The sequence below is a fragment of the Moschus berezovskii genome, chromosome 2 (genome assembly GCF_049115385.1).
Source record: "Moschus berezovskii isolate FMDL1 chromosome 2, NW_MosBer_1.0, whole genome shotgun sequence".
NCBI classification, from domain to species: Eukaryota; Metazoa; Chordata; class Mammalia; order Artiodactyla; family Moschidae; genus Moschus; species Moschus berezovskii.
This window is the reverse complement of record NC_142461.1, coordinates 4,155,999-4,174,101: the sequence shown is the minus strand read 5'-3', so window position 1 is coordinate 4,174,101 and position 18,103 is coordinate 4,155,999. Positions and strand designations below refer to the sequence as shown.

At 46.0% G+C, this 18,103-nt stretch overlaps 1 protein-coding gene across 1 annotated transcript; it reads left to right on the top strand.

The window, feature by feature from the left end:
• The first annotated feature begins 5,149 nt into the window (after positions 1–5,149).
• LOC129537872 (amphoterin-induced protein 2) lies at positions 5,150–7,309 on the top strand. The gene has a single exon (XM_055397710.2). It carries the CDS (start codon positions 5,607–5,609, stop codon positions 7,170–7,172), a length of 1,566 nt encoding a protein of 521 aa, XP_055253685.1. The 5' UTR covers positions 5,150–5,606; the 3' UTR covers positions 7,173–7,309.
• The last annotated feature ends 10,794 nt before the right edge of the window (positions 7,310–18,103 follow it).

Here is an 18,103-nt window from a genome sequence, read left to right as displayed (position 1 = left end):
AGTATTCTGGCCTGGAGAATTCCATGCACTGTATAGTCCACGGTATCACAAAGAGTTGGACACGACTGAGCGACTTTCACTTCACTTCCAAATTCTGTCTGTAGCCCGGACCATTTCTGAGCCCATTCTCTTTCCTAACCTCCACTCTTAGATGTCAAGTAAACTTCTCAAAATGCAAGCGACTAAAAACGGGGCCGGCCACGCCAGCCTCTCAGCTCCTCGGCAGAGAATCTCAGCGTCAGTCCTGACTCTTTTCGCTCACACCCTTCACCAGTCTGCACTGTTCACGTCAGTGCCCCTGCAGGTGCACCCAGGGCCCGACCCTTCCTGTCACCTCCACTTCCCCCGCCCTGCTCCACCCTCTTTCTTTTTCTTTCTTCCTTTTTTTAAGTGTGTCCCACTCTTTGCGACCCCATGGACTGCAGCACGCCAGGCTTCTCTGTCCATCACCAACTCCTGGAGCTTGCTCAAACTCATGTCCATGGAGTTGGTGATGCCATCCAACCACCTCATCCTCTGTCATCCCCTTCTCCTCCCGCCTTCAGTCTTTCCCAGCATCAGGGTCTTTTGCAATGAGTCAGCTCTTCACATCAGGTGGCCAAAGTATTGGCGTTTCAGCTTCAGCATCACTTCTTCCAATGAATATTCAGGACTGATTTCCCTTAGGATTGACTGGTTGGATCTCCTTGCAGTCCAAGGGACTCTCAAGAGTCTTTTCCAACACCACAGTTCAAAAGCATCAACTCTTCGGCGCTCAGCTTTCTTTATAGTCTAACTCTCACGTCCATACATGACCACTGAAAAAACCATAGCTTTGACTAGATGGACCTTTGTTGGCAAAGCAATGTCTCTGCTTTTTAATATGCTGTCTGCTGCTAAGTCACTTCAGTCGTGTCCGACTCTGTGCGACCCCATAGATGGAAGCCCACCAGGCTCCCCCGTCCCTGGGATTCTCCAGGCTGTCTAGGTTGGTCTTAACTTTTCCAAGGAGCAAGCGTCTTTTAATTTCATGGCTGCAGCAACCATCTGCAGTGATTTTGGAGCCCCCGTAAAATAAAGTCTGTCACTGTTTCCACTGTTTCCCCATCTATTTGCCCTGAAGTGATGGGACCGGATGCCATGATCTTAGTTTTCTAAATATTGAGTTCTAAGCCAACTTTTTCACTCTCCCCTTTCACTTTCATCAAGAGGCTCTTTAGTTCTTCTTCACTTTCTGCCATAAGGGTGGTGTCATCTTCATATCTGAGGTTACTGATATTTCTCCTGGCTATCTTGATATGGTCCATGAGGTTGCAAAAGAGTTGGACACAACTTAGCACCTAAACAACAGCAAAATCCTTAACTTGATCACATCTGCAAAATCCCTTTTACCACATACGGTGACATATTCACAAATTCTCAGGGATTAGGATGAGAACAACTTTGGAGGGGGGTAGTTTTAGTCCCCTCATCCAGCCCACCTTCTAATAAACCACATATTATTAATACTTTATTAGCTGTATTGAGGATCTGGACTCCTCGGGAAGGATTTTTGCCTGTAACCTCAGCGCCTAGGGCTATTCATGGCTAATAGTGGGTGCACAATAAATATTTTCTTGAATGAACATCTGTTGTTTTGGCTGTGACTGTGTTTGCCTGTTCTTGAGATATGTGCCACCAGCAACAGAGACTGTTTGAAAGCACCTGCTCCCACTGTGCCAGGCAGTGTCAGCAGTGGCCTCGGCTGGCTTTGGGGAGTGTGTTGGGCAGCTCCCCAATCCAGACAGCCTGATGGGAGCTTCATTTCCCTTCCATCAGCCTTTGTTTTTTTTTTTCCCCCAGGCTGCTTCAGTGCACTTTAATTTAATTCTTTGATGTTTATTAGAGTCCCTGAGGTGGGAGGCTTGGTTCCGCCCCGCCACTCCAGGAGATGTCTAGAAAGAGCCTCGTCTCTCTCAGATTTGAGCCAGAGATGCATCTTCAGTCTCGCAAATGGTATTTTGTTACCATGGCAACCGAACTTCTAAAAAAATGGATGTCAAGTAACATGCGGATCCCAGTGCTCATGGCAACCGCCATTCTGCATATTTTGGGGAGAAAATGTGTCCCGCCTTCTTCCTGCCTGTGAGTTGAGGAGGGGGACAGTGAGCTTAGCAGCACCAGGTTTCCTTCCAGGACTGATGAGACATTGAGGATTTTGGCAAATAGCAGGGTCAGAGGCTGGACCCCCCACCCCCAAGGGTGAAAGGATCTCTTTTCGACAAGGTCACGTAACCAATGCCTCTCTCGACACCATCACCACTGCCCCCCTCCCGCCGTGCTTGAAAGGAGGTCTGTCTTCTCCTTCTGCCTTTGATGCTCAGACCTCTGGAGACAGGCTCGGGTTCTACCAGGTGTGGTGCACACGCTCCGCTGCGGCCTGAGGGCCTGACAGGTGCAGGGATCACTCTTCACCAGTTCTTGCCTTTATTGGCTCTTGGGTTCATTCATGTGACCCCTCAGGAAATGTTCGCCAAGAGCCTACTGTGTGCCAGGTCCTGGGCTGGAGCGTCGGAGGCGACTAGGACGTGATTTAGGCTGCGAGCCTCTTTCTCCAGCCCGGAACCTTTCAGGGGAGATAAGTAAACACACAAATTACTCCGTGGCTTGAGAGAGGCGAGCGTGAGGCAGGAAGGGAGTGATTAGCTCTGACACAGATGTTGGTGGGGGTGGAAATCAAAGAACCCAGCTTTGTTTTAAGTTATTTTACAGAAAAGATTGGCCACACGATGTACATTCGAGGAAGATTTAAGAAAAGATCTCTAACAAGTTTCTCAAAGACATTTTGGACTATGTACTCCTTTCTCTTAACCAAAGATGCACATTTTCCCTGTAATGATGTTTCTGAAATCAGGATGTGTTTTTATCATCAACCATGTATTCAATGAATATTTATTTCCTGTTGTTGTTTATTCACTAAGTCCTGTCTGACTCTTTTGTGACCCCATGGACTGTAGCCAGCTAGGCTCCTCTGTCCATGGGATTCTCCAAGCAAGAAGACTGGAGTGGGTTGCCATTTCCTTCTTCAGGGGATCTTCCTGACCCAGGGATCAAACTTGAGTCTCTTGTATTGGCAGGCGGGTTCTTTACCACTGAACCACCAGGAAAACCCTTTTCTTCCCTACTTCCAATTAAATTGATGCTATGTCTTAGAATCAAGGAAACATGAGATTTGTCTTTTTATTCCCTGTCAATATTCATTAGTAGCTGAGCCTGAGACCTGAGAGAATCTTCCTGGCCTGGACTCCTGCTCATATTTCCGCCCTGAAGAAGTGCAAGCTTTCTCATTAGAGACACCCCGGTTCGATTCCTGGGTTGGGAAGATCCCCTGGGGAAGGGATAGGCTACCCACTCCAGTATTCTTGGGCTTCCCTGGTGACTCAGACAGTAAAGAATCCACCTGCAATGCGGGAGACCTGAGTCCGATCCCTGGGTTGGGAAGCATGACAACCCACTCCAGTATTCTTGCCTGGAGAATCCCCATGGACAGAGGAGCCTGGCAGGCTGCAGTTCACAGGGTCACAAAGAGTCAGACACAACTGAGCGGCTAAGCACAGCACAGCACATGGTTCCAGACAGAAGGATTTTGAGGGGCTTCTCTGCACTGGGCAGTTAAGTTAAAGAGTGTGGGTTCTGGAGTGGCATTGCCTGGGTTCCCTCCCATCCAGGCTCCATCACTTCCTAACTGCGTGGCCCCCTCAGAGCCTCAGCATCCTCATCAGCATGGTTGTACTACTACATGCTGTCAAGGCTGGTGATTTTTCAGTGTATCCATTCTGAACAAACCAAAGTCTGTCCGCTAAATACAACAAAACGGAAAGACGAGTTTACTGCAAGGCTTTCAGCCTGTGGGCTGGAAACTCAAGGCCGTGAAAGCAATGAGTTCCAACTGCTCACAGACCAAGGGATTGCTGGGTGGGAAATGCTGAAGATACTTGGCTTTCTTGAGCTGACGGGTTGCCTTAGTGGTCTTTCCCTGCCTTGTCTCTCTCAGATTTGAGCTATAGATTTATCTGCAGTCCTTTCTAGCACATGGGTGTGTTATTTCTCTTCCAGCCTTGACAGCTGACTGTTGCGTTGTTTGGTGACTTTTCAGCAGTTTCTCTTACTCTGACACGCCTCTGCTCAAAAGCACCTTGCTGCTTACAGAAGAGAGTTCAAACTCCACAGTTCCTGGCACCCAAGGCTTTGGACGCAGATTTACTGAAATAATGAAAGGACCTCCATGATCTGGCTCTAATGTATCTTTTCAGTCTTGCCACTACCTCTTCCTGATCAGGGGTGGTAGCTATTTTCTGTAACTTGGTGCAATTTTTAGAAATCTCAGGTTATCAAGCTGTGTTGTTTAAAATGATTGTTTCAGTAGAAAAATAACAAAGACTAGAGTGTCTCAGGTTTAAAATACCAAGAGCTGTCTTTGTCCCCCCTCAGACCCTCCTCTCTTCTGGTCTCCACCTTCAGCCTCTAGACCACAGTGGTGAGCGCATGTCCCAGATCAGGCAGTTATATTATCCTTGGCCACAGTGACTGGTCCAGGCACAGACATGTGACCCAGGAGAGCCAATGGGAAGTCTTCCCTGAGACTTTTTTTCCTTCATGGTCCCCCCCTTCGCCTCATCTGTCCCAGCTTTTCTTGCAAAATGAAGACCTTAATCTGATGCTGCTTGCAGCTGTGATCTGACTGAAAGGAGAAAGACCGATGGTGGTGAGGGACTGAAGTGAAAAGGCACAGAAAAGCAGAAGGGAGAGGGGAGAGAGGAAGGGGAGGAAAAGAGAGAATTAGCAAATACTGGTGCGTTTGAGCCCTGGATCCGTGTGTCCGAGAGACCAGCTTCACCATGTGCTTCTTCTGCTTTGAACATTCAGTCTGTAATTTTCTATTTTGGCTTAAGCTGGTTTGAATTGGGTCTGACCAGGACTGCAGCAAGGCAGGCTTGCTTGTATACTCCTGAGAATGCGTACCCTTAAATGTGTACCCTAGACTCCTCCCGGGTACACCCTGGTCTTCAGCTTGAGTTAAGTTTCAGTGACTTGTAACTGAATGAATTATTGGCTAATAAAAACTCTGCTTATATTTTGTCATTGCAAGATAGAAACATATCACTTGATCAAATTAGCCGAATAGGGGGCCCTGCTGCCTCCCGTGAGCGGAGAGGCGGGGCCGGGTCCGATCCGCTTCCCGCCCCTCGGACCCGGCTCCAGGAGCCGGGCGCCCCGCGCGTGGGCACGCGACGACCGGATCGCCCAGGCGGTACCTTCAGCCGAGCAATGAAGAAAGCCCGGGAGCACCAACCGGAGCCGGTCGAGACGTTTCCTGCGGCCGGGGTTGCTGCTGCTGCCGCCTAAGCGGCGGCTTGAAACTCCCCAAAGTTGCGAGCCAGCGAGAGGCTGCCGCCCGCCGGGAGCAAAAGGGAAAGGAACTCCTAAGATGCCGGAGTGACAGACAGAGACAGACGGACGCACAGACCTGCAGAAGACACCACGTCGGCGGCCTATCCCCGGAGCCCGTGAGGCGTCCCAGCTCTGTTCAAAGGTGGGAGGCTGAGCTGGTGGAAAAGGCTGCTGGAAGAGACTCAGAGGCGACCATAATGTCTTTACGTTTACACGCACTGCCCACCCTGCCTGGAGTTGTCAGACCGGGCTGCAAGGAACTGCTGTGTTTGTTGGTTATCACGGTGACTGTGAGCCGTGGCGCCTCCGGGGTGTGCCCCACTGCTTGCATCTGTGCCACTGACATCGTCAGCTGCACCAACAAAAATCTGTCCAGGGTGCCTGGGAACCTTTTCAGGTTGATCAAGAGACTGGATCTGAGTTACAACAGAATTGGACTTCTGGATTCTGAGTGGATTCCAGTATCGTTGGTAAAGCTGAACACCCTCATTATTCGGCACAACAACATCACGAGCATTTCCACGGACAGTTTTTCCACCACTCCAAATCTGAAGTGTCTTGACTTGTCATCCAACAAGCTGAGGACCGTGAAAAGTGCAGTGTTCCAAGAGCTGAAGGTTCTGGAAGTGCTCCTGCTTTACAACAATCACATCTCCTATCTGGATCCTTCAGCGTTTGGAGGGCTCTCCCAACTGCAAAAACTGTACTTAAGTGGAAACTTTCTCACGCAGTTTCCCATGGATTTGTATGTTGGAAGGTTCAAGCTGGCAGAACTGATGTTTCTAGATGTTTCTTATAACCGCATCTCCTCTCTACCAATGCATCATATAAATTTAGTGCCAGGAAAGCAACTGAGAGGTATCTTCCTTCATGGAAATCCCTTTGTCTGTGACTGTTCCCTTTACTCCTTGTTGATCTTTTGGTACCGCAGGCACTTCAGCTCAGTGATGGATTTTAAGAATGATTATACCTGTCGCCTATGGTCTGACACTAGGCACTTCCATCAGGTGCTTCTGCTCCAGGATAGCTTCCTGAACTGCTCTGACAGTATCATCAATGGTTCCTTCCGTGCCCTTGGCTTTATTCACGAAGCTCAGGTCGGGGAAAGGCTGATGGTCCACTGTGATGGCAAGACTGGTAGGGCAAATACCGATTTCATGTGGGTCGGTCCAGATAACAGAGTGCTGGAGCCCGATAAAGAGATGGAAAACTTCCATGTGTTTCCCAATGGAAGCCTGGTTATAGAAAGTCCTCGTTTTGAGGATGCTGGAGTGTATTCCTGTGTTGCAATGAATCGGCAACGTCTGTTAAATGAAACTGTGGATGTCACAATAAATGTGAGCAATTTCACCATAAACAAATCCCATGCGCACGAGGCATTTAACACAGCTTTTACCACTCTTGCAGCCTGCGTGGCCAGCATTGTTCTGGTACTTCTGTACCTCTATCTGACACCGTGTCCCTGCAAGTGTAAACCCAAGAGACGAAAAAATATGCTAAACCAAAGCAATGTCCATGCATCTATTCTCACTCCTGGCCCTGATAGCGATGCCCCCACTGATGAACGGAAGGCAGGGGCTGGGAAAAGAGTAGTGTTTTTGGAACCCCTGAAGGATACTGCAACAGGGCAGAATGGGAAAGTCAGGCTCTTTCCCAGTGAAACGGTCATAGCTGAGGGCATCTTAAAGTCCACGAGGGTGAAATCCGACTCAGATTCAGTCAATTCAGTGTTTTCAGACACACCCTTTGTGGCGTCCACTTAATTTTGTGCCTGCATTTGTACGATGTAGTGATTGAATCTCTTTATATTCAACTTTGTGTGTGGTCTGCAAAAATAAACAGCAGGGCAGAAATGGGGTTGTTCTGTGTTTCAGAAATAATACCACAGGGTCTCTTTCATTGGTTTGTAGGAAATGTGGTAAAGCACTTAGGTTCATGCCAGAGAAAGATGGAGTTGTATTTCAGAGTTTAAGTTATAGATAATACCTTCATCTTTAGCACCACTGATAATTTCAAAGCTGGTCTGGAGGTGACGTGACTGACATTGTCCTTTCACTCAGGATTCTTGAAAGAAAAGCTAAATTTCAGATGCTTATTGGGACCAAAGTTGAGTTATGTTAAAAGTGTTCATTTTTAAAAGATGCAGAAGGAAGAACCAAGCAGCAGTTGTTTATAAAGCACAAAGTAAAGTTAGATTTGGGGATACTTCAGTTCATGTTATCATTGCAGACCAGAGTAAATAGACAGTCCTGATCAAATTTGCTGAGCAGTGCCACATCGCATATGGTGTTAGATAAATAGTACAGTAAAGGTACATTTGTTTGACTGTCTTCTTTCCATTCTTTCCATCTCCTATCCTTGTACAAAAGATCTTATTGAAAGTTTAAAGCCATTATTATTTGTTGCCATAAATATGTAAGTGTCAATGCCAAAATGTCTGAGTAACTTCTTCAGCCTTTGTTCTAGGAGACTAATATTTGTCTATATGCTTGTGTGTGTATAAGTCTTAAATTATATGAACTGTTAAAAGAGAAGCCACTATATTGTACTTTGGACTTTCAAATTAATGTAAATACATGTGTTCTGCGACTTGATGTTCTATTTGGCTATTTAAAAATATAAATCTAAGATGTTTTATGTGGAAAAAAAAAAATTAGCCGAATACATTTAAATACTAATGGGCATAGCCTGAAGAACACAGACAGCTGGGTCAATGTCAGCAGGTTTCTAGGCTAAGAAAGTAAACTGTGGCCCATTTCACAACTGCCAACAACTGGCTTGGTTGTAACACAAGCCACGGATTAGGGAACATGACTGTGTTGATTATAACTTGTTCAGATATCATTTGTAACCTCAGAGCTCCTGTCTCTCTAACTTGTGGTTGGTAGAATGGATGCTGAGAAGTCATCCCTCCTTCCTTAGGTAACAGCGCCCAAAACAGTGCTTGTTACATAGAAGGCACGCAACTGTTATTTGTTGGATTGAACTGAACTGGGCTTGATCTCTGGGCTCCCATCTCCTCGTACGTGTCTAATAGCAAGTGTGTCATTTCTTCTTGGCTTGCTGTTGTTGTTCAGTTGCTAAGTCATGTTTGACTCTTTGCGACCTCATAGACTGTAAAATGCCAGGCTCCTCTGTCCTCCACTATCTCTCTGAGTTTGCTCGAATTCATGTCCAGTGAGCGGGTGATACTATCTAACATCTCATCCTCTGCTGCCCTCTTCTCCTTTTGCTTTCAATCTTTCCCAGCATCACGGTCTTTTCCAATGAGCTGGCTATTCCCATCGGGTGGCCAAAGTATTGGAGCTTCACTGTCAGTCCTTCCAATGAATATTTAGGGTTGATCCCCTTTAGGATTGACTGGTTTGACCTCCTTGCTGTCCAAGGGACTCTCAGGAATCCTCTCTGGCACCACAGTTCAAAAGCATCAATTCTTCAGTGCTCAGCCTTCTTTATGGTCCAACCCCCACATCTGTATACGACGACTGGAAAAACCATAGCACTGACTATATGGACCTTTGTGGGCAAAGTGATGTTCCGCTTTTTAAGTATGCTGTCTAGGTTGGTCGTAGTTTTCCTTCCAAGGGGCAAAGGTCTTTTCATTTCATGGCTGCAGTCACTGTCCGCAGTGATTTTGGAACCCAAGAAAATAAAATCTGTCAACATTTCCACTTTTCCCCCTTCTATCTGTCGTGAAGTGATGAGATTGGATGCCATCATCTTAGTTTATTTAATGTTGAGTTTCAAGCCAGTTTTTTGCTCTCTTCTTGACTAGCAGGTGTTTTGCTTCCCCTGTCTTTGGTGATTAGCTCAGGGATGGATATGTGAGCCAAGACAGTCCATGAGACTCAAATTCTAGAATTTTTCTTGATACTAGTGGGGCCGGAACCAGCTGAGCCTGCCAGTAGTACTAACTCCTGCGTTTGTCAGGGGAGTAAAAGGGACCATCTCTTTTGGCCTGTGCTTCTTAAGAGAGGACTTCCCTGAAGCCCCTCCGCAGACCTTCTCTCCCAACTCATTGGTCAGAACTGGATCATGTGTTCATTCCCAAGCCAGTCCCTGGCAAGGAGGAGGAGACCACCGAGATTGGCTGGGGCTGAGCCACGGTCTGCCACCCTGCTGCACAAGGTCCCTCAGTGGGCCCTGTATCTGCCCCTTCCTCCCCAGTGTCGGCAGTCTGTCTCTCTTCAGGTTCCCTCCCATCTGCCTCACACGCAGACAACTCCCTCCCACCTCTAGCAAAAGCTCATTTGACCCTACACCCTTTCTAGCCACCAAACTTCCTTCCTTCCTTCCATCAGAATTCCGTTCCGTTCCGTTCCGTCGCTCAGTCATGTCCGACTCTTTGCGACCCCGTGGACTGTAGCCTACCAGGCTTCTCCGTTCATGGGATTCTCCAGGCAAGAATACTGGAGTGGGTTACCATTTCCTTCTCCAGGGGATCTTCCCGACCCAGGGATCGAACCTGGGTATCCCACATTGGAGGCAGACGCTTTAACCTCTGAGCCACCAGGGAAGCCCTCATCAGAATTAGGTAGGCTAATGACTTGCATCAGAATTAGGTAGGCTAATGCCTTTGCAGAACTCAAACGATGTTGCTGAGGAGTGCAGAATGACTCTCTCTCAAAATGGACAAAAGCTCGAGAAAGTAGAACCAGGGGCAAAGAAGCCATTCAAGCAAAGACGGGGTGACCATCTCTGGGTCAGTATAGAGAGGCTTCTTCTATGGGAGTGAGTTTGGACTGATTTTGTTTGTTTATTGAGCACGTGCTATATACCAGGCACCGGGCTCAATACTGAGGACGCAGCAGTTAACAAGACACAGACACTCGTGGGTCATTCAGCTTAGAGGTTAGCAGGGGAGATGGGCCTGAGTGAATAATTACACAGACAAACATATACTTACAGGTATTGTAAGATGATCCCTAAAACCCCTTCGAATCAAAGACTTATGATTTTCTATGCAAAATACTTAGCTCAGTGCCTGGCGCATGGTAGGCAGTTCAGTAACGGTTACTAATGTAGATATTCCCTACCCACTGAGCCTATGGGGATGTTTCTCTCCTCCAGACTTCTGTTTGTATCTGAGCACCGTGTGCGTGCATGTGTGCTCGGTCTCTTCAGTCGCGTCCGACTCATTGTGACCCATGGACTGCAGCCCGCCAGGCTCCTCTGTTCGTGGGATTCTTCGGGCAAGAATACTGGAGTGGGCTGCCATGCTGTCCTCCAGAGGACTTCCCCACCCAGGGACTGAACCCAGAGCTCCTGTTGGCCAGCATCGCAGGCACACTCTTTACCACTGAGCCCCCTGGGAAGCCCTGTCTGAGCAGTAATATTTGCTTTTCAACAGTTGTTGTCAGTCCCTCAGGGACTCTTTGTGACCTCTATGGACTGCAGCTTCCCTGTCCATCACTACCGCTTGGAGTTTGCTAGAACTCATGTCCATCAAGTTGGTGATGCCATCCAACCATCTCATCCTCTGTTGTCCCCTTCTCCTCCCGCCTTCAATCTTTCCTAGCATCAGGGTCTTTTCCAATGAGTTGGCTCTTTGCATCAGGTGGCCAAAGTATTGGAGCTTCAGCTTCAGCATCAGTTTTTCCAATGAACATTCAGGACTGATCTCCTTTAGGATGGACTGGTTGGATCTCCATGCAGTCCAAGGGACTCTCAAGAGTCTTCTCCAGCACCACAGTTCAAAAGCATCAATGCTTCGGTGCTCAGTCTTCTTTATGGTCCAACTCTCATGCTTGTACATGACTACTGGGAAAACCATAGCTTTGACTATATGGACCTTTGTCAGCATTCAGCAGTAGTTTTATTATTAAATTTTGAATTTGTTTATCTGGTGCCTCCAACTATAATATTAACCTACCAAATGACCAGATTCAACTAGTTAAGAAAGAAGAATTATTCATATTGATTCACTTCTTTGCCTATGTTCTGCAAGCCAAGAACACAAATAATAATTGAAAAGAGAAGAATTCCTAATATATCTCCAGTAGTTTCCCATACATCAGCTTATCTGGGCCGACAGCAGTCCTGTGCAGAAAGCAGGAACGTCATCCTCCCTCTTCCTCTGAGAAAACTAAGGCTTAGAATATCAAATGGTTTTTCAAGCTGGGGAGGAGAATGGTTTTTCTTTCCTTTTCTACTTATTTTTTGAAGTTTTATAAAGATGTATGTGCTGGGTCTTAGTTGCAGCACGTGGGATCTTCGGTCTTCCTTGCAGCAGGTGGGCCCTTTTGCTGTGACCTGTGGGATCCAGTTCCCTGGCCAGGGACCAAACCCCAGTGCCCGGCAATCATAGAGTCTTAGCCACTAGACCCCAGGAAGTCCCTCTTCCTGCAATTTTCAAGCCTCTTGACTAGAACTCCTGCTGGAAGACACTGGGGGAATCATCTGCTCCTATTTTCCCATTTTACAGATGAGAAAGGGAGATTCAGGGAAGTGCTGGACTTGAACCACCACAGCAATCACGTGGTTAGTAAACCAACGAGCTGATGGAAGACTCCTAGCACCTGACTCCCAAACCTGAATTGAGTCGTCCTGTCCTAATGCACCGAGCAACAGCTATTAATAATTAAGGGTGGGTGAATGGGGGTGGGAGGGGACGAGGATTCGGCATTTCCCAGGCGGGGCTGGAGGGAGAGGTAGTCACAGGGCCTGGGGCTTACTTGGGCCCCTGACACAGCCCCACGTGGGGCCACAGTTAGCCTCAGGGTTCCCCTTAAATCTCCTGACCCGGGCCGTTATTCCTTCATCTCCCTTCTCTAGGTCCCAGGCCCGTGTCGCTGCGTGCTCGTGGTGCCCCCTTGTGGCTGAAAGTATCCACTGCAGCGTTGATTGCACCTGTTCCTGGGGGAAAATACCAGAGTTCTGTAGAAATAGGGAGGTGAAGGACCCTTAGAGGTTATTTTACAAACTGTTTCCCTGTTTCTTGGTGGAATCCTGTTTTCTAGGCTAGTTTCCCAAAAGCATTGTTCGTGACTAACTCTTCGAATAGGAGTGATGTGTGTGGTTCAGGGTCAGAAATGACTCCCACCAATCACCAAGGTGTTTCTAGGGCCAAACAACACGAACGAGGTGAAAGTCGGTAGAGTTTAGGGCTTGGGCATGGAGCTCTGGAGAAAGAAAAAGTTGTGTAGGCTGTAGCTTCACTTCAGTGATCCCCACCTGTAAAGTGGGGATGAAAATAATGCCTAATGAGGCTTCCCTGGCAGTCCAGTGGTTAAGACTTGTGCTTCCAATGCCGAGGACACAGGTTTGACCTGTGATTGGGGAACTAAGATCCCACCTGCCACTACGCATGACCTAAAAAAAAAGTACCTAACCAGTTTTGTAGGCAGATGGGAGAATGGCGTGGAAAGGGCAGTGCTTAGCACCCCACATACAGAAATTAACTTGTGTGATAGATAGTGGTTAAGATAGCAGATCCTAAGAGTTCTCATCACACAGATAATTAAAAAAAATTTTTTAAAGTATCTATATGAGATGATGGATGTTAACTAAATCTATTGTGGTCATCATTTCACAGTATATGTAAATCAAACCATTATGTTCTATACCTTAAACTTACACAGTAATGGATGTTTTATTTACCTCTCAATATAACTGGGAAAAAATAACTTCAGATGGATCCCAGACCTAAATGTAAAACCTAAAACTATCAAGCTTTTGGGAGAAAACCTAGGAGAAAAATGACTGTGGTCTTAGATTGGGCAAAGACTTCTTAATGCAATACTGAAAGCATGATAACATAAAAAAAAAATCGACAAACTGGATTTCATAAAAATCAAGAACTTCTGCTCTTCAAAAGACAAAGAGAATGAGAAGTCAAGCCACAATACTGAAGAAAATGTTTGCAAATCACATATTTTGTAAGGGATTTGTATCCAAAATATACAAAGAATGCTCAATAATTAGCAAACAAAACAACTCAATTTAAAAGACAGGGAAAAGATTTGAGCAGATACTTCCCTCGCAAAGATATGTGGGGGGCAAGCAAGCACATAAAAGATGTTCCATGTAATTAATTATTAGAAAAATGCAAGTTAAAACCACGATGAGATGTCATTACACACCTACTAGAAGAGGGGTCCCCAACCCTGGACCATGGAACGGTACCGGTCCACGGCCTGTCAGGAACCGGGCAACACAGCAGGGGGTACACAGGAGGCCAGCAAGGGAAGCTTCCTTTGTATGTATGGCCTCTCCCTGTCACACATTACCACCTGAGTTCTGCCTCCTGTCAGATTCTGCGTTACCGTGAGTGGTCTATTTCATTATACACCGCCATGTAATAATAATCAGTGTCCGTATCAAGTCAGTTGCTCAGTTGTGTCCAGCTCTTTGCGACTCCATGAACCACAGCACGCCGGGCCTCCCTGTCCATCACCAACTCCCAGAGTTCACTCAAACTCATGTGCATCGAGTCAGTGATGCCATCCAGTCATCTCATCCTCTGTTGTCCCCCTCTCCTTCCACCTTCAAGCTTTACCACCATCAGGGTCTTTTCAAATGAGTCAACTCTTTGCATCAGGTGGCTAAAGGATTGGAGCTTCAGCATCAGTACTTCCAATGAACACCCAGGACTGATCTCCTTTAGAATGGACTGGTTTGATCTCCCTGTTGTCCAAGGGACTCACAAGAATCTTCTCCAACACCACAGTTCAAAAGCATCAATTCTTTGTGCTCAGCTTTCTTTATAGTCCAACTCTCACATCCATACATGACCACTGGAAAAACCATAGCCTTGACTAGACGGACCTTTGTTGCAAAGTAATGTCTCTGCTTTTTAATATGCTGTCTAGTTTGGTCATAGCTTTTCTTCCAAAGAGTAAGTGTCTTTTAATTTCATGGCTGCAATCATCATCTGCAGTGATTTTGGAGCCCCCAAAAATAAACTCAGCCACTGTTTCCACTGTTTCCCCATCTATTTACCATGAAGTGATGGGACCGGATGCCATGATCTTAGTTTTCTGAATGTTGAGCTTTAAGCCAACTTTTTCACTCTCCTCTTTCGCTTTCATCAAGAGGCTCTTTAGTTCTTCACTTTCTGCCATAAGGGTGGTGTCATCTGCATGTCTGAGGTTATTGATATTTCTCCCAGCAATCTTTATTCCAGTTTGTGCTTCATCCAGCCCAGCGTTTCTCATGATGTACTCTGCATATAAGTTAAATAAGCAGGGTGACAACATACAGCCTTGACGTACTCCTTTTCCTGTTTGGAGCCAGTCTATTGTTCCATGTCCAGTTCTAACTGTTGCTTCCTGACTGGCATACAGGTTTCTCAAGAGGCAGGTCAGGTGGTCTGGTATTCCCATCTCTTTCAGAATTTTCTGCAGTTTATTGTGATCCACACAGTCAAAGGCTTTGGCATAGTCAATAAAGCAGAAATAGACATTTTTCTGGAAATCTCTTGCTTTTTCAATGATCTAGTGGATGTTGGCAATTTGATCTCTGGTTCCTATGCCTTTTCTAAAACCAGTTTGAACAACTGGAAGTTCACGATTCATGTATTGAAGCCTGGCTTGGAGAATTTTGAGCATGACTTTACTAGCGTGTGAGATGAGTGCAATTGTGTGGTAGTTTGAGCATTCTTTGGCATTGCCTTTCTTTGGGATTGGAATGAAAACTGACCTTTTCCAGTCCAGTGGCCACTGCTGAGTTTTCCAAATTTGTTGGCATATTGAGTGCAGCACTTTCACAGCATCATCTTTCAGGATTTCAAATAACTCAACTGGAATTCCATCACCTCCACTAGCTTTGTTCGTAGTGATGCTTCCTAAGGCCCACTTGACTTCACATTCCAGGATGTCTGGCTCTAGGTGTGTGATCACACCATCGTGATTATCTGGGTCATGAAGATCTTTTTTGTACATAATATTGGGCTTCCCTGATAGCTCAGTTGGTAAAGAATCCGCCTGCAGTGCAGGAGCCCCTGGTTCGATTCCTGGGGTTGGGAAGATCCTCTGGAGAAGGGTTAGGCTACCCACTCTGTATTCCTGGGCTTCCCTGGTGGCTCAGCTGGTGAAGAATCTGCCCACAGTGTGGGAGATGTGGGTTTGATCCCTGGGTTGGGAAGATCCTCTGGCAAAGGGAATGGCTGCCCACTCCAGGATTCTGGCCTGGAGAATCCCAGGGACTGTAATAATAATATAAATAAAGTGCACAGTAGATGTAATGCGTCTGAATCATCCTGAAACCATCCTCCCTCCTGGGTCTGTGGAAAAATTGTTTTCCACGAAACTGGTCCCCGGTGCCAAAAAGGTTGGGGATCACTGTATCAGGATGTTTAAAATCAAAAGACTGATTATACCAAATATTGTTGAGGATGTGAAGGATTTGGGATTCTCACCCACTGCTGGTGGGAATGTAAAATGGTACAACCGTTTTTGGGAACTTTTAGATCGTTCCTTAAAAAGTTAAATATATATCTGAGGTATGACCCAACCATTCCTGTCTGAGGAATTTACCCAAGAGAAACGAAAGCATCCGTCCACACAAAGACTTAGACATGCATGTTCAAAGCAGCTTTATTTGTAATAGTTAAAAACTGGAAACAATCGAAACGTCCATTAACAGGTCAATAAACAGATTGTGATATATTTACACAATGGAACATTATTCAGCAGTAAATAAAGGCATAAACTGTTATTGACATGTAGTAATACGGATAAATGTCAAAATAATTATTCCGAGTGAGAGAAGCCAGAGAAGAGAAAGTACATATCATGTGATTCTATTTATATGAACTTTTAGAAGATGCAGACTTACAGTGACAGAAAGCAGCTCTGTGGTCACCTGGGGATGGGATGGGGTTTACCTCATTGTAGAAAGAAAAAGGCCTCCCCGACTCCCTGCCTGAGGTCAGGGGGCATGTCCTGCATCGTATCCCTGCATTCCACTGTGTCTGGGGGAGTATGCTGCATGGGTTAAATGGTCATTAAAAGTATGCTGACACTTGATAATTCCCAGTAATGATTAAGTTCAGGGCTCTCCCATGGGAAAGCTCTGTAAGGAAAGTGAGTGACGACCTGATAAGATTGTTAAGCTTTTTGAATTTCCTTCGGCATGGCTGTTGGCAACATTAGCGCAGGAGGTCTAATCTTTCAACTCTCCCTGGTGCCTGGGCCCTGCCAGGTGTCTCACCGGAATGGAGCGCCTGCGAGGGCATTTACCCGGGGCTCACGGGGAGCTCGGGGGCTCTGTGAGGCTGCCAGCGGCGGCACTGTCCTGCGTGGACCCTCCCCTTCCAGTTGCTCCTCCTAGATTCCTGCCTGGTGCCTCAATTTCCTCTTGGGAACGTAACCTCACTTTCTCTAAGTCAGAGGCTCCTCTTTAACGAGTGATTGAGTGAGGACGGTCACGCTGCGCTGAGAACGGCGCCCTGGGGACATCTGGCTGCAGCTGCAAGTGCCCATCGTCCACCACTCCTAACAAGGTCCACATGACGTAGATCTCAAAATGTCGCAGTCGTGCAGCCTGGCTACGGAAGGATTTCAGCCTTTGGCAAAAAAGAAAAAAGGCAGAGCTATTTAAGACCAAACTGCTTTAAGAATGACAATCTCTTATAGAGTACAAACTTATGTAGGGGAAAGGTGGGGTAAAGATAAATTAGGAAGCTGGATTAACAGACACACACTACTCTACATAAAATAAACAGCAAGGACCTAGCCCTGGGAACTACATGCAGTGTCTTGTAATAACCTATAATGGAGAAGAATCTGAAAAAGAACTGACACACATGCAACTGAACAGATAAATATGTATAATGAATACATGTGGATACATACGTATAACCGAATCACTTTGCTGTACACTGGAGACACTGGAAAGCAACTACAATTTAATTAAAAAAAAAAAGGAAATCTGGTGTTGGACCCTCTCTTCTCCACCTGGTGGGTTATAGTCCATAGGGTCACAAAAGACTGTTCAACTGAGCATGCACGCCTGCCACACCGCATACAAAAATAAAAAGACCTAAACAGTAAGAATGAGAACCTCTATCAATCTGGAGGGGTGGGGTGGGGAGGCAGATGGGAGGGAGGTTCAAAAGGGAGGGGATATGTGTATACCTATGGTAGATTCATGCTGAGGTTTGACAGAAAACAAAATTCTGTAAAGCAATTATCCTTCAATAAAAAAAAAATTTAAAATATGGGGAAAAAGAGAATGAGAACCAGAAAACTCTTAGAAGAGAACACTGACAGAACACTCACTGATATAGCTGTGGCACGATTTTCTTGGATAAGTCTCCTAAGGCAACAGAAATAAAACCAAAAATTAACAGTTGGGGCCTAATTAAACTTAAAACTTGTGCACAGCAAAGAAAACCATCGACAAAGTAAAAAGACAATCTATGGAGTGGGAGAAAATGTTTTTAAAGATGTGACTGACAAGAGGTTAATATCTAAAATATACAAACAGTTCGTACAACAATATCAATATACAATATCATCAACAACAATTACCTAATGAAAAAATGGGCAGAAGACTTGTATAGCTATTTTTCCAAAGAAGACATACAGATGGCTAATAGGCACGTGAAAAGATGCTCCACACCACTAATTATTAGAGAAATGCAAACCAGAACAACAATCATATCATCTCACACCTGTCAGAATAAGTATCATCAAAAAGTCTGCAAATAACAAATGCTGGAGAAAATGTGCAGAAAAGGGAACTCTTGTAC

Bases quoted from the DNA above. Each gene is read 5' to 3' on its own strand.
- LOC129537872 (XM_055397710.2), top strand. From the start codon at position 5,607: ATGTCTTTACGTTTACACGCACTGCCCACCCTGCCTGGAGTTGTCAGA.